The 15652-nt window shown below is 39.3% G+C and overlaps 1 protein-coding gene across 4 annotated transcripts in view; it reads right to left on the reverse strand.

The window, feature by feature from the left end:
* MED12L (mediator complex subunit 12L) overlaps positions 1-15652 on the reverse strand; it is a 330953-nt gene that overhangs the window by 73751 nt on the left and 241550 nt on the right. For all 4 annotated transcript variants that reach the window (XM_079921179.1, XM_079921180.1, XM_079921177.1 and 1 more), the window contains 4 exons: positions 8163-8310; positions 3820-3938; positions 3011-3154; positions 1980-2143 (listed from right to left, as the gene is read on the reverse strand). In XM_079921179.1, the coding sequence (XP_079777305.1) occupies positions 1980-2143; positions 3011-3154; positions 3820-3938; positions 8163-8310 (575 nt within the window). The remainder of the gene's footprint in view (positions 1-1979; positions 2144-3010; positions 3155-3819; positions 3939-8162; positions 8311-15652) is intronic.

The raw sequence follows: 15652 nt of genomic DNA on the forward strand, positions 1-15652 counted from the left end.
GGCTCTATACAGAAAAAAGTTTGCTAACTTCTGATCTCAGAGAAGAAAATTGAAGAAAGAACCAAGAATAGGAGAGACAAGGTAGAAGGAAAGATTAGGAAGATATTAACTGAGGTGCCTTCAAGTGGTAAGATAATATTTGCTAGGTGAGGAAGCGTGTAAGTAGAGAAGAGGCCCAGAAATAATAAACTTAAATCAAGCTCAATGTTGGCAGAAGTTTAAGGGCATAAATGCTACTTAAGGCTAAAAGCTGAAGTCAAGAATGTATTTCTCTATGGCCCAGCAATCCCACTACTGGGCATATACCCTGAGAAAACCATAATTCAAAAAGAGACATGTACCACAATGTTCACTGCAGCTCTATTTACAATAGCCAGGACATGGAAGCAACCTAATCGACAGATGAATGGATAAAGCAGATGTGGCACATATATACAATGGAATATTACTCAGCCATAAAAAGAAACGAAACTGAGTTATTTGTAGTGAGGCGGATGGACCTAGAGTCTGTCATACAGAGTGAAGTAAGTCAGAAAGAGAAAAACAAGTACCGTATGCTAACACATATATATGGAATCTAAGTAAAAAAAAAAAAAAATGGTTCTGATGAACCTAGGGGCGGGACAGGAATAAAGATGCAGACGTAGAGAATGGACTAGAGGACACAGGGAGGGGGAAGGGTAAGCTGGGACGAAGTGAGAGAGTGGCATGGACATATATATACTACCAAATGTAAAATAGATGTTAGTGGGAAGCAGCTGCATAGCACAGGGAGATCAGCTTGGTGCTGTGTGACCACCTAAAGGGGTGCGATAGGGAGGGTGAGAGGGAGATGCAAGAGGGAGGGGATATGGGGATACATATATACGTACAGCTGATTCACTTTGTTATACAGCAGAAACTAACTCAACATTGTAAAGCAATTATACTCCAATAAAGATGTTAAAAAAATTTTTTTTAATAAAAAAAAGAAGAATGTATTTCTCCCCCAAGATTACAAAGTAAAAATGTTTCATCTTAGGAACTGCAGTTAAAGAAAAGCACATATAATTAAGAGACAGCCTCTTTTACAAACTGAATGTAACAACAATTGGATTTAATTTGGTTATGGTTATTGATTTACATGTTTATTACAGAAACATCTTTGAGACCATGAAGAATATTATAAAAAATATTCAAATTAAAAAAAAATAAATCTATGTGTGTAGAATTAACGTGGAAGCTCTTCCTCTTCTCCTAAAAAGCTGCTGTTAAATGGATGACACTCTAGAATAGAGTACATGTTGATTACATGCGCTAGATTACCAAAAAAAGGCACTGTGAACCCCATGTTTCTTTTGAGCCCAGGAGGGTTGCCTTTCTTTTAAGTATATAAAGCTCTGGAGAAAGGAGTCTGCAGTGGACAAAAAGGAGCTCAGAATAGGTTTTCTGACAGCTCATTATACTTCTCTGGTGCCAGTAGCCTCGGCCTCATTTAATGGGGGTGATGTAATTACTTCGCCCAACTCCCTAACAGTAGTAGAGAAAACCTCAGCCTACAATTCACACAAACCGAAGAAAGACTAAGAATCAAAAAAGTCATTTATTCTAGATTAACCCTGGTCAAAAATTTCCTTTAATTTATAAAAGAAATAAAATTGAAAAGGTAAATCTATAAGATGATGTATGTGCAAAGCTTATTTGGCGTTGGATTCTCCAAACAGAAACTGAAATTACATGAGCGAAGAAGCAGTCACTTATTCACCATCCATAATAAGCCAGGATGCTGGGTAGCAGAAATGACAGCAACTAGGGGGAGCGAAGTAGCCACCAGGCAGGCAGGCAGACTTTTCATGCTTTTATCTCCTTTCCGATAAACGTTTCCTGGCACAAGCATTCCTTAACTGTGTTATACCTTTCTATGAAACAAACAGTACTATTTTTGTCTTAAAACCACTATCATATTTCATCACAAATTACACATTCTAGGGTATACCAACCCTTCAAACACCTGGGCCGTCTGATCGGGATTCAGGATCAGACAACTGTGGTATCTCCTGAGAACGGCCACAATGCAGACACACAGTCCCGTTGTGTAACTTCCTGCCAGGCTGGAGGATTTCAGGAGCAGTTCGGCTTCCACAACACTCAGTTCATTCAGGAGCTACAATGGGAGAAAAGATCGAAGAAAAATGTAGCTGCCAAAACAAATAGGAAAGACGTTTATCTTTACAAACCACGGATATATTGAGTCATTCTAAAACTACTTGATCTCCTTCCTTGTCCTGCCCCAGGAACATGCACATATACAACCACAGTCTCAGCACCCCGATGAATTAACTGGTTTTTATTTTTAATACTTTATCAAATTATAGAGTTTTCCTTCTGTCTGGGCATCACGGTCAATGCAATCGAGAGGTACCCAATACTGAAACAGTTATCAAAATTTTATGGTGGTCCAAAGTTCTGGACTGGATAGTTTCAGAGAAGAACATCCCCACCTCTGACTTTTTGTCCACTTGCCCCTCCTTTTCAATAAATGGAAGTTATTTATCATCATTTTCTTATTACTAACAAAGCTAACACCTCCAATAGAATAAGTAAAAGAAACCAAGTTTTATGTCTACTCACTAGTGACATAACAAATGAACTCAAGTATGTGTATAAGAAAAATAGTGAACAAATTAATAATGTTTCATATTTTTTGCTCTTCCCTAAAATATACTCTACTATAAATAGCAAACAAACTTTCACCTTTCCCTAAGCAAAAAACAAAAGACAAACAAGAAATACCCTCAAAGCTCTCACGTTTTAAAGTGACTATTACTATATTTCAGCACAAATTATAATTATTTAGTTGAAAATTATGAACGCAGATGCAATTAAAATGCTAGTTGAAAATGCTAGCTGAGTACTGTTGACTCAGAATGTTTCAACTATTCAAAAATGCACTGGGTGGCTCATTTTAAACTGTACAATGCCTAGTAGGTTTGCCTTCTGCAAAAAGAGAGAAGCAGGATCCCTTTGACACCTGTATTGCAAAGTCAATGAGGCCATTGATATTCAGTGCTGGCTCCATGAGATCAAAGATGAGTTGAATATGGTGAGCCAATGGGAGATGGTACGATGTTCCTGATGCAAAGCTTGTGATTTGTTCCAGCACGTTGTTAGAGATCTGTGCCAAAAAAAAAAGTGAAAGTAATCGTAAGACCAACAGTCCGAATAACTTTTATTTATTAAATTACTTCAATTTTGTAGGTAAGAAACGTGAATTTATACGTGATTCTATTTAGAAGTTGAAACATACTTCTACAGAAGACAAAACCATGTACAAATGCAATAATATCCTTAAAACAACTATAATTTGAAGAAATAAGCTGAGTTGTCATTCAGATCTACGCCCAACTCTCCTAAAGGCAGAACAACAATAAACGCTAATTAATTTCCAGATGACATCCATTTGACTATCAATGGATTTGTAAAACAAAAGAGATTTGGTTTCTTCTCAATGGCATAGTAATTTTTCTTCAGTCATCAACAGATTTCTCCCTTATCGATAGCAATGTAGGACTAAAATGTAATAATATAAGTACTGCATTATAGATTATTTTATATAGTGTTGATTATTATCATATGGTAAAAATATTTCCATGATAAAAATTAATTCCTCTGAGGAAGGCAACCTGACACTTAAAATTGAACTGCTTGATAGTTTAAGACGCTTCCAAATATGTTTAAAAAATGTATTTGTGAAACAAGCAAAGCCAAAAACATATATTGCATGAAAAAGATTTTTAAGGAAATATCCCAAATGCATAATAAAACAGCTTTAATGGCTACCTGAGATGTCACTTGATGTTGATCAAAATATGAAAGGAGTTGAAGTTTTGTGAACACAGTCTCCAGTGTTGGAAATGCCTCCTGTTTGCTCTTCCTGGCTTTCTGTCCTTCATCTCCAACTAAATAAACACACAGTAGGTACATTATTTTCCATTTAATTGAAGCTCTTGACTTTAATGGATACTTTTTATTGAAGTATAACATACGAATGGAAAATTGTACAAACTTACTGAATTTCTACAGAATAAATTTATGTAATGAAACTCAAATCACAAAATCACGTACCAAAACTCCAGAAGCCCCCTCAGGTCCCCTCCAGTCACTTCTCCCTCCTCAGAGAACCAAGATCCTGACCTCTAATGGCTTGGATTAGTACTGCTCACTTTGGAACTTTATACAAATGGAATCGTATGATACGTACTTTTTACATCTGGCATCTTTCACTCAAAATTACGCTTCTGAGATTGATTCATACTGTTGAGGTAGTTTTATTTTTTTTCTAAAAATTAACAATTCTTGGGACTTCCCTGGTGGCGCAGTAGTTAAGAATCCGCCTGCCAATGCAGGGGACGCAGGTTCGATCCCTGGTCCAGGAAGATCCCACATGCCACGGAGCAACTAAGCCCGTGCACCACAACTACTGAGCTCAAAGAGTAGCCCCACTCGGCGCAACTAGAGAAAGCCCACGCACAGCAACGAAGACCCAACGCAGCCATACGTACATAAAATTATAAAAAAAAAAAACCAAAAACAATTCTCACTTATGTACTATATCTAAACTTTTGGCTATTAATGAGAAGTCCCTCTATAAACGTTTCTTACCCACTGGCTTTTAAAATACGCTATCAACAATGAATGGGGGGAAAAAAATCACCGAGGCTCACATTGATATAATAGGAAAAACTTCACTGGCATTTTCTTAGGAGATTCCCAAACAGTTTAGTATGTAAAAAAGGAAATTTACACAATTCCTAACTTTTTTAGGGGTAGAAAGGAATTAAATGTCTCCACCTTAATGGAAAAGTGCTACCTTTATCAATTTAGTATAAAGAAGTTTGAAGAAAATATCAATAAGAAATACTATAAACATTGCTTATTCCAGAGGGACTCTTGCTCTTTCATCTCTAAGGATAAGATCCAGAAATAATTAGGTCCTATTTTAAAATATTTTTAATATATGTATTTACAAACACAAATCTAAAAACAAAAAGGAAATGTTGGATTATACGATCTCCACGAAAGATCATTTCCAACACTATGATTCTAAGCAGTCAAAGGCTACTGAGAAAAAAGCCCTCTTACTCACATCATCTTATTTGGGAAAGTTTAATTTGGGGAACAGAGCTCACTTTACTGATTTTTCTATTAAAGATTCAAGAAGGATTTCACTAAACTCAAAAGGCTTTGCTAATGGCAAATGGAATGGATTTAGAAAATAACAAGAAAGGAGACTTCTCTTTCAACAATAAGCAGTTGTGGTTTATAGATAGGCAAAAGACAAGCAAAAAACCCAGGCTGTTGTTTCCTAAGACAAACAAACTTAGAATTAAAAGGTGCTGAGTAACATAAGGTACAAGATTGTGTGTCACTTTTGTCAAATATCACCAAATGTAACGCAAATAATAAGAAAGGAGCTCATGAAACCTACTTGTTTTTCAGCATCTATTCTCAAAGGTACAAGTGGCATTTTGCCTTCAATACAGCTGTTTGCATGTCATGAGCATGTGTAAAATATCCAAGTTTTGAATTTTTCATTTACTAACATCATTAGTCCAAGGCTGAAAACTTACACCAATAGTCTTGGGTACCATGAGCTTTGGAAGTGAAGTTAATATATTTATTCAGTCCTTCCTGGGACCAAAACCAAGTCTGTTACCAAGAAAAGTAACAGACTGGAGGATGTGGACCCAGCACAAGAACTCACAAATACCTCTTTTTTTGGTTTATCTATATTAATAGGCTCTGTTTACTTACACATAGCTAACTTCTCAAGACCTCTTATAAAAAAAGATGCAATTGACTCTTGGCAATTTACATTCACTTTGAGAGAAAAATTTAAGAAATTAGTGGTGGTTCTCAAAGGAATATTTTAATGACATTTACATAGATAACAGTATAGTCATAATTCATAGATTTTCATCTGTTTTATGTTAATTTGCTTTCGTAATATATATTATTGCTCTCTTGTTGCTTAATTTTGATTTTCCTTTTTTTTCTTTTTTTTTTTTTTTAAATCTCTAATCCTGGAAGTTCTGACTTTTATTGGTATGGTAAAACTTCATTAATGTTTTGAAAATTTACACCCAAAGGTGACTAGTCAATGTAAATGTAAAATGAGATTTGAACATGTTCAACTGGAAATGTCATTTCAGCTTTAGATTATAAATCTCCCCCCGCCCCCAGGCAAGGTCCGGTTGCTCTGAGAGCACTCCTAATGAGTTCCTCAAAATCATGTTTTTATGTGTAGCCAGAAATCAAATACATGCTAAGACAACTTCTGTTTTCCTGCCTCACCAGCCTCTTTATCAGAAGGCAGCTCACCACATCCCAAATTAACAAACGTATTTCTGGTTGAGGAGTTTTATCTAAAACGTGGGAAAGACAAAAATCCCCACAGAAGATGACCCTCTCCTCAGGGGTACATCTAGTACTGTACCAGATACCTCAAAAATGAGCGTGGAACAACAATGATTTTCTCCTGGTGAGTTCACGAGCAAGAACTGCCTATTTAAGAGACTGGTACAAAGATAGGACAGACAATAGTCTAGCATTTTAAAAAACTTCATAAAGGAAGGAAGTAGACTCAGCAGAAAAGGATACCGTGTTGCTTCCTTCCCCGTGCCACCCCTCTCAGCGTCCCCAAACCAAACATTCCACAGGACCTGAAAAGACTCTCTAAAAGTAATTTAGGCAAAAGCCCATATTACTGACCCTTCTAAAGGACACAGTGTCCATCCCATTCCCAAATATGCAAAAAGTAGCTTCAAATATACTTTGCTAGCTAGTTGCAGGGCTTTGGGATTCAGCCCATTTCCTCTTTTCTCTAACAGAGAAAACAGCAAAACAACAGATCAACAGTTTTTTTAGAGCAGTTCTTTACCCCTCCCCAATCTCAATAATGACAACAGTGTTTCATTTCCCTTCCACAACCTCATGGCGCCTGTGTAGCACTAACTCTTTAAGAGGCCACAGAAGTGAGTTAGGGAATGTGATGCAAATAACACGAAGGTAGCCTTCCCACTGTGTTCTAAGACATCAGGCACCCAAAACACACATTCAGACTAAAAACACTTCGCCCTGCCCTCGTACCTTGTTTCTGCACCTGCACCCTTACTGATGGAGAGGAAAGAGAGCTATTTGCAATAGTTATATCTGTCCTTTTCTGTGGGAAAGATCTAGTGTGGGCAAGCTCTAGTAATTCAGCCGGTTAAAGTCCTAAAGACTGGTCCCCTGTGGAGAGGTTCGTAAAACAGTATTTATTTTGTACTGAACAAGACAGCAGGGTTCCTAGAGGTGGTTTATGCCCTGTGTAGGAAGCGTGCTGTTCGCACAGGGAAAATCCAAACTTTTTTTCCCCATTATATTATTTAAGTAACAGAGAGATAAATACCAGTGGTGGTAGTGGAGTATACATAATGATAGCATACTTTAAATCGTATGACTGTCTAATAAAATAAAGAAACTTTGAAGAGTAATTAGGCAAACGTGACGTGGATAATTACAAAGTTCCAATTACGTTATATGGTGACATAATACAAAGGCATAACTTCACTGTAAGAGCTGTGTAAAAAGCTTGGTGACAGAGCATCCCAAGTAAAGGCATTATGGAGTAAAGACCCAGTTTTCTTTTTACTTGAAATCGTTTGGAGACGTGGGTAGCCTCCCCTACCTACTGCAATTATTCTTCTGAATAACGTAAGAAAAGATCGGCCACTACTATGCCATGATTTTTAATCATCATGTAAACATGAGTACCCAGAGCCAACTATAAGCTTGAAAAAGGATGGAACTGGGGGAATGGACCTCTTCCAGCCTAAGGGTTTTCCAACTCATTCTTCAATACTTTATGTATGACTGCTGTGGAAAATTTGGGAAATACGAAAAGAAGACGAGCAAATGAAATCACCTCTATCTATCTAGAGAAGGTGCTATTTTCATGCAAGCATTACTATAAATGGGACCAAGGCCTTAAAATTTCAATGTGCTTATTCATATTTCAACGTGACAGTCATTCGGGGGAGGAAACCCCCTGCTGACAGTGCCATGTACGACTGTGATAAAGACCGTGCTGAGGGGAAGACAAACGACAGCACAATGGGGGCAAACGCATTAGGGCTCTTTACCCCCGGTCTCTGTGGTGCTCTTCTTATTTAGGATTTTCAAAATATCTTTGGTAATTTTCTTCAACTGATGCCTCGCTTCTTCACGCTCTTTGCCCACTCCATAAAGAAGGATTGTGCGCTGGTTATACTCATGACTTGAAGATTCATCCTGAAAAACAGAAAATGCATTCTGAAACCCCTGTTTAAAGGATGGGGTTCGTGGACATGATATGCGCTGACCACAGCAGCTCCATGCTGGCTCGTGCGGTGGTGGCATCCCGCCCACCTTTCAATTCACCTCAACCTCCACTGGCAACACCCTTGTTTTTCCAGTTTGGAACTTGCTAAAGTAAAAAAAAAAAAAAAGTGCCAACTGACCTGAAGTCTTAATAGAAGCAGTTGATGTGGGCGTACCTTACAGAGTAAGTTTTGACTCTTGATTGTTTAAAATTTAACATGGTATTAATTTCACATCCTATTACATACTATCTAGTTTAAATTTTTCCTTATGGAAAATGTTATTTCTTAGCAAGCTCAGTTTTCTACATGCATTAAACATCATTAAACATTTTATATTTAGAAAAAAGAGGATCCTCAAGTACTTTTATTACAAAAAAAATTCCATTTACTTCCAATATGACTGTGTAAGACACATGTGTATTTCTTTCCAAATGGAAAACGACAGACAGCATGGGTCTCATTAGGTGTGAGGAAAATAGCTGGAAATGCAAACACGTTCTGACACTACCTTCCTCTTCTGGACCACCTTCCCACACCTGCCCCACAGACACAGTGAATTCAAGCACTATTTTTCTCACAAGGGAAAGGAAATTACTTAGTCACACCATCACAAAAACAAACACACCGCTAAACACATTCTTTAGCCAGAGTTAAAGAGTCCAGGATGTGTCTTCTCTTATGCCTGGTTTTGAATTTTTCTATCTAAATTTCTCTCTTGGATCCTATACTCTTCCATTTTCTTAGTGAAAGTCCTAGCTCTACGTTTCAGTTCATCTCCTTTTCTTACCATTTGTACATGTTTGCCCATGCGAGGTACTTACTCTCCCTAACAGTATCTATCCCTAAGGAGCTCACGTGCGAAAAGTTTTGTCCCAGGGAAAACAAACTGCACTGTGTGCACGTAAATTAGTAATGGCTGCAAAAAAGAGCAAAGTCCTTGTGACCTGGAGAACGACAATGTTCAATTTGGAGTACTCCACGTGTGTACTCTGCACAAAGTAGCATTTTGCTTCTTTAGCCTTGAAGTAAGAGCCTGTTTCTTCTCAGTTTCTGTCACTGTTCTCTCAGTCTCTTTTTGTCATGCTGTCTTTCTCTCTCCTGCCCGCATTCAAAGCACCACTTCTTGCACCGGTTCCTTTTTTTTTTATAACATTCTATCAGAAATATACATTTGCATACTCTGCCAATCTATCTTGCTACCAAGTCCCCCGATAATTAATATTTCAGGTTGTTCAAACCGAGTAAGTCTTTTCTAGAAGCTGTTATTTAATAACTTGAGTTTCAAAATCTCCTCCGAAGTTTCAAAAGGCAGACCTAACCACAGGACAAAGTTGACATAGGTAGTGATTGCTATATCTCAGTGACCTGAGCTACTTTGTCAATCTCCAATTTTTGTTGTCATCACACAGTATTACTGATATACTTCCTGGTGGGGTGTGTACATATAGGCAAGCCCTATAAAGGGGACAGAAGGGCGATGAGGAAACTGCACAAAACTCAGATGTCAGTCATGTGCCCTGTCATGTCATGTGACATGTGATTGTTTTCAGTTAAGGCACCTGTCAAATGGTTCTAATGTAAACCTGTTGTGTGAGGGGTGATGGAAAGATGTTAGCAACAGCTGTTTATAGAGTACCTACCTACAGCAAGACAAGATACTAAGAACTCTGAGAAAATGCAAGGATGAATGTTCCCTGATTTAAGGAGTACAGCTTCAGTATCATAGAGATAGCACCTGCAGCGTTCGAACCCCAAACAGGGATGGTGACGGAAGGTATCCTGGAAAGACCCATGTGTTCTATGAACACGGGGTACTGTGGCTTCATATTGGCCCAATAACAACCCGAGCTCAGGGTAAGAGAGAGCTGTGCCTGCGTGCAGGGTGTGTCACCTGCCAACGCCATGGCCCAAGATAATGAGCCTTTTTGAGCCTCAGATTCTTCCTCTGAAAAACGGTTAACACTACATACCTTATAAGGTTTTGGTGAGAGTGGGGATCTGTCTGTAAAATGCTTAGTGGCATATCAGACACAGCACCGCCTGCTGTCCATTGATATTACTGCACCTCCACGCCTGCCCTGCAGGCACCCCACAGCCACGCTGTGCTGCATTGCTCAACATTTCCCGAAGGTGCCGGGCACTTCCTTCCTTTGCTGGTCCCTCCCGCCACCTGAAATACTCTCAACAGCCTCAAGTGCACGTGTGGAAATGCTATGCATGATGACAGCGTCAGGTCCCTCCGTCAACTCACTTTAGCGAAAGCCCTCACTGCAGAGGGAGGTGTGCGGACAAGCGACTTTGGAGCATTTATCGCTGTGTAATTCACCTATTTTCTAGGTATCTGTTTAATGTCTGTCTTCCTCACTAGACCATTCACATTTATATTTTCCTTAATGGCACTGACTAGGCACTTAATATTTGTTGAATGCATGAAATAATGAGTAAACAAGTGGATTAATGAAGAAACGTGACTAAAAGAATAGGGCAGGGATGAAGAAAAAAAAAAACTAGTTTAGTAGGAAACTTAACCTGATAACTAAGTGTTTAAAAAAACTGAAGAGGAAAAATGAAAGGCAGAGAGAAGTTTAGACCAAAAAAGTCTGTAGGGTGTAAACTAGGTCTTAGTGGTGGGAATAAAAAATAAGAAGCAAAATCAAGAGGTATCTGAGGAAGTTAGGAAAGGATCAGGCACCTGAGTGAATGTGCATCTCACTGGATTTCAAGACGGACTCACTAGATACAATTTGTTGGGGTCCGAGCGGGGACGGGGAAGGAGTAGGTTATAAGGGGGGAGCTCATAAATTCACCGTTAGGTGAGAGGAATTCAAGGGGTAGGTGGAAATGTATTACAAATGTCTAGTAGGTGGTTTGACGGCAGGTCTAATGCAGAAGTGACAGCTTACGGATAAGAGCACTATGTAACTGGAAGGCATTCAAAACCTCCATGTTCTCTTTGGGCAGGGGTTGGGAGGGAAAACAGCTGCAATAGTGAAGGGGATAAATAAACCATCAAATGATGGACACACACTCTCCATAGTTAATAAATAAGCAGACAAGTCAAGGTCACAAAAGCGAGGGAAGGGACAGTTAGCAACAGGGGTCATCAACAGTGTTGAATACAGTTAAGAAATCACAATGGGGCTTCCCTGGTGGCGCAGTGGTTGAGAGTCCGCCTGCCGATGCAGGGGACACGGGTTCGTGTCCCGGTCCGGGAAGATCCCACATGCCGCGGAGCGGCTGGGCCCGTGAGCCATGGCCGCTGAGCCTGCACGTCCGGAGCCTGTGCTCCGCAACGGGAGAGGCCACAACAGTGAGAGGCTCGTGTACCGCAAAAACAAAAAACAAAAAAAACCAAACAAACAAAAAAAGAAAACCACATGTGTGAACCTCAAAAGAGAAGTTTCTCTAGAGTGGTAGGGGCAGAAGGTAGGAAACAGGAGGTTTAAGTAAGAGCAGATGGTGAAATGGTGAAGGTGTGGGAAGTAAACCACACTTACTAGTAGTTGGGTATAAAGAACAATGGCTTGAGAGAAAAGTGATCATTGTATTAGGATAACCAATGACAAACTGGTTTCAAAGCTATGCTTCAAATGAGTCTCCATAAAGGAAATCCGGACTGGAGGGCAGATAACTGACAAAGGAGATGGGTAACAGTGACCTCTTGTCTGGATTAACTTCAAAAGACCAGGACATCTTTCCACTTAACCACAGACAAAAAAGAAAATTGGTGAAAATACAGGGAAATCTGGAGGTGAAGAAGTGAGGAACTTGAAGATGCTTGTATTAGTTCATTGGCTCTGTTATGTTCAGGGAATTGGGCCAGAAGCAAAGCAAAGCCATGAGGTGAGAGTAAGGGGATGGAATTAAAAAGCAAGAGAAGCCTGCAGTTAGCTGGGCGGGGTGGTGGGGGGAACCACCGGTCAACCTCCATATGGGGCATGACGACTGTGTTTCTGACAGTTAACATTTTTCAGGGAAACCGTGAGAGCCGTTACTCGTCTTCAAAGAGGAAAGGCAAACACGTTTTCAAAGCAACTCTTTTTCAATAGCCTACAAGATTGGTTTACATCAATTTTTTGTGCATGTAGAAAATGCACAAGTCTTTAAATAGCAACTTATACATGAGAATAAGGTCAATCTCAGAAAATGGACCAAATGTATCCAAAGGTATCAATGAGTTCTCCTCTTTAAACTAGGTATTAAAACACCCTCAAGTTGCATAGTTGTAAAGATCAGTACCAAAGAATTATTCTCTTGTTGATACCCTGAAGGACACGTTTGTGGGGTGGAGAAAGAATCCATAGGAGAGTCCGTGGAAGTCTAGCTAACCCCTTTCACGCTAGCCCCCTGCTGTCCTCGGGTTAAACAGGTCACCCCCCACCCCGAGTTCTGAACATCTCATCCTCCAGATCAATCACTTTCTTTCTTCAGATAATATCTCACACTCACACTTAATCGATCTTTTAAAAACTTAGGAGGATGCACATCCAAAAACTCTGGAAGGATTGTTGTACCACAGAAATTAAAAGATGTCTCTTGAGCCAGATGTCCTGAAAAGGGAAAACTTGGAGTTAACTGAAGGTTGATATTAGTCATCTTCATTTCTTTAAAATGAGTGATTAGAAATGTTGCCAAAACGTGTGTGTGTGTTCACAAGGATGCCATAATGGTGGTGAGATTATCAGAGCCATGTACTCTCCTTTCCCCTCCAATCATTATTTCTTTCAGCTGAAGCTTTCAATGTACCACGTTATTCTGTTTAGAATAAAATAAATTCAAATCAGTGTTACAGCAGTAATAAGCCTTGGGCTGGTGGGGGGCGGGGGGAGATGGGCGTGCACACTGTGGAGAGGCTGTGTGAAAGGAACAAGGAGATCAGTAGCTTCTCAGTATAAATACACCTGGCCTGGAGTAACTCTTTCTAATTCAAGAAAATCGGAGACTCCTTTACTTAGATTTGTGAAGGAAAGCTTTGTTCAAAAATAGCTTATAGTCCCCAGTGTGGCCAAAATGAGGCCTTTATCCAACGAACTCAGAGCATCCTAGGAGCGTAACGGCCGTCAAGCAGTTTAACGGTATATACTAGTCCTCTACTTTCAAGCGGAACACTCAAGACAAGGCTGACAAATAACCGCATCACCAGAGGTAGTATTCTTTTCTTGCTAAATACCGCAATGCCCAAGACTCCTTGCTTTTGGAATTTATCTTATAGCTAACCTGAATTTGTATGCGCTAACAGGTAAAGCCAAGCTAGATGACGTAAGAAGTGCCTTAGAATGCATGTGCTCCATCCAAACCTTCACTAATGTCAAAATGACTGCATCTCAAAACTGTAAGATGTTGGAACTAAAACAGCCTAAGAGCTCATCCAGTGGCTTAATTACCTCTCCATCCTTCTGTCCCAACCCGGTTTCACAAGGACCACAGGGTCCTTCCATTTCAGGGCATGGCCCTCTCTGTTCACAGTAATCCTATTTGAAGCAAATACATATTTTCAGATAAACAGACTTGATAAAATAAAGAAACCAATTAAACCACTTGCATGTAAAAATTCTAGGGTATATAGAATTACTTCACTTTTCCAGTCATCCTCCACTGAGTAAATACTATTAGAGAAGGTTTACAGATAGGTGTGGTTGTGAGTTAAAATCAGAGGAAAGAGAAAGTTAATTTAGATCAAGAACTGGAGCCTTTCATTTACCCCTCAAATCCCTAGTCATAGCCCTTTAGGAATCTGGAAATATAAATTCTCCATAAAGTAGCATGAATTAGTGTTCCTTTAGCATGGCATATTAATTTGCTGAAAATAGTCATGATTTTTCTTTTTTTTTTCCAAAAGCCTTGTTTCATCCAAAGGTCTTAGAAACACTTCACAAACTTCCTTTAAAGTTGACAATCTGGTGTGAAGGCAAGCATGACTCCTATCTTCTTAAAAGTGTAGCCATTCCATTCATGGCATTGACCTCTTACCGTTGGGCCTCAATGTAGGGGTGGGGCATGTAGGGAGGGGTTGTGGAGACAGTGAGATGGGGAAGATTTTTGTACACAGTGGTCACAGATGCAGGCTCTGGAATCAGACAGTATGAGTTGAACAGGATCTCTAACTTCGCTGCTCTGCTCCTTAGTTTCCATCACCCAGAGAATAGAAACAAGATGATTATCTACTTCACAGAACAGTTGAGATCATAAAAGGTTAGTTAATTCGTGACAACATAAGAAATCAAAAGTTGGCTGTTACTATTCTGAACTGTATGTAGCATAAAAGGTTTTTCAGAAAGTATGCTGTCTCTCTAAACCAACAAATAAGTTAATCTTCTAAAAGTATAGCATCAAAGTGACACCTCTAGATGACTAACAGATGGGGATCATCACGTGACTGACATTTCCAACTGAAATTACCCAAATTCATAGCTTGATTTCAAATCCATAATGCCAACAAAATTCTCAGGTAGTTTAAGTCAGTGGTCTTCAACCTTGAGTGTGTATGAGCACCACTTGGAAGGCTCATGTGAAACCACAGGTGAGGGGTGCATTCCTGAGTTTCTGATCCACTGGGGCTAGGTTGGTGCCCAAGAAAGTGCATTTCTCCTGATTCCCCAGGTGACGCTGAGCTGCTGTTCTGTACTTTGAAAACCATCCTTGAAGATTACCTAACCTACACAGAGACAGACACACTCAAAACTCAGAAGAAAGAAATAACCAAAACATATGTTCACAGCAAAGACACCTACCCAAGTGGATCTGCTGGTAACAGAAGGACACTACAGTTGGAAATATCGTACGAGTGTGTACACATGCGTGAGTGCCCACAATATTTACATAAAGGTAGTAGTGATTCCACAGTCCCTTCATTTAATGATATATTTCCCCAAAAAAACAAAAGCAAAGTCAAAAGAAAAGTAATAATAATTTGTTTATATTTAAATTCTACTCAAGAAAAGCATGAAAGACACTATATAATAAGCCTGGCAATGGATACAACTGTTTCTCTTTCTTAATGTAATTTTAGAATCTTAAAATTTATAATGGGGGGAAACTGTGTCGCCTACAAAGAGTTGCTCAAACACAGATTTAAAATACTGACATTATTAACCAGGAAAAAAACAAAGAGCAAGAAACCTAACATCCCTAACGAGCACACATTAAGAGTTAAAATGTGATTACTTGTTAAAAGGCAATATATCACCCAGTGTTGAGCACATGTGTTTCCAGGTAAATGAACATCTGAGAAAGCAAGTTTGCAACCTTCTCCAGGAAGCAGACGTTGACAG

This window comes from Stenella coeruleoalba (assembly GCF_951394435.1).
Source record: "Stenella coeruleoalba genome assembly, chromosome: 5".
Lineage (NCBI taxonomy): Eukaryota > Metazoa > Chordata > Mammalia > Artiodactyla > Delphinidae > Stenella > Stenella coeruleoalba.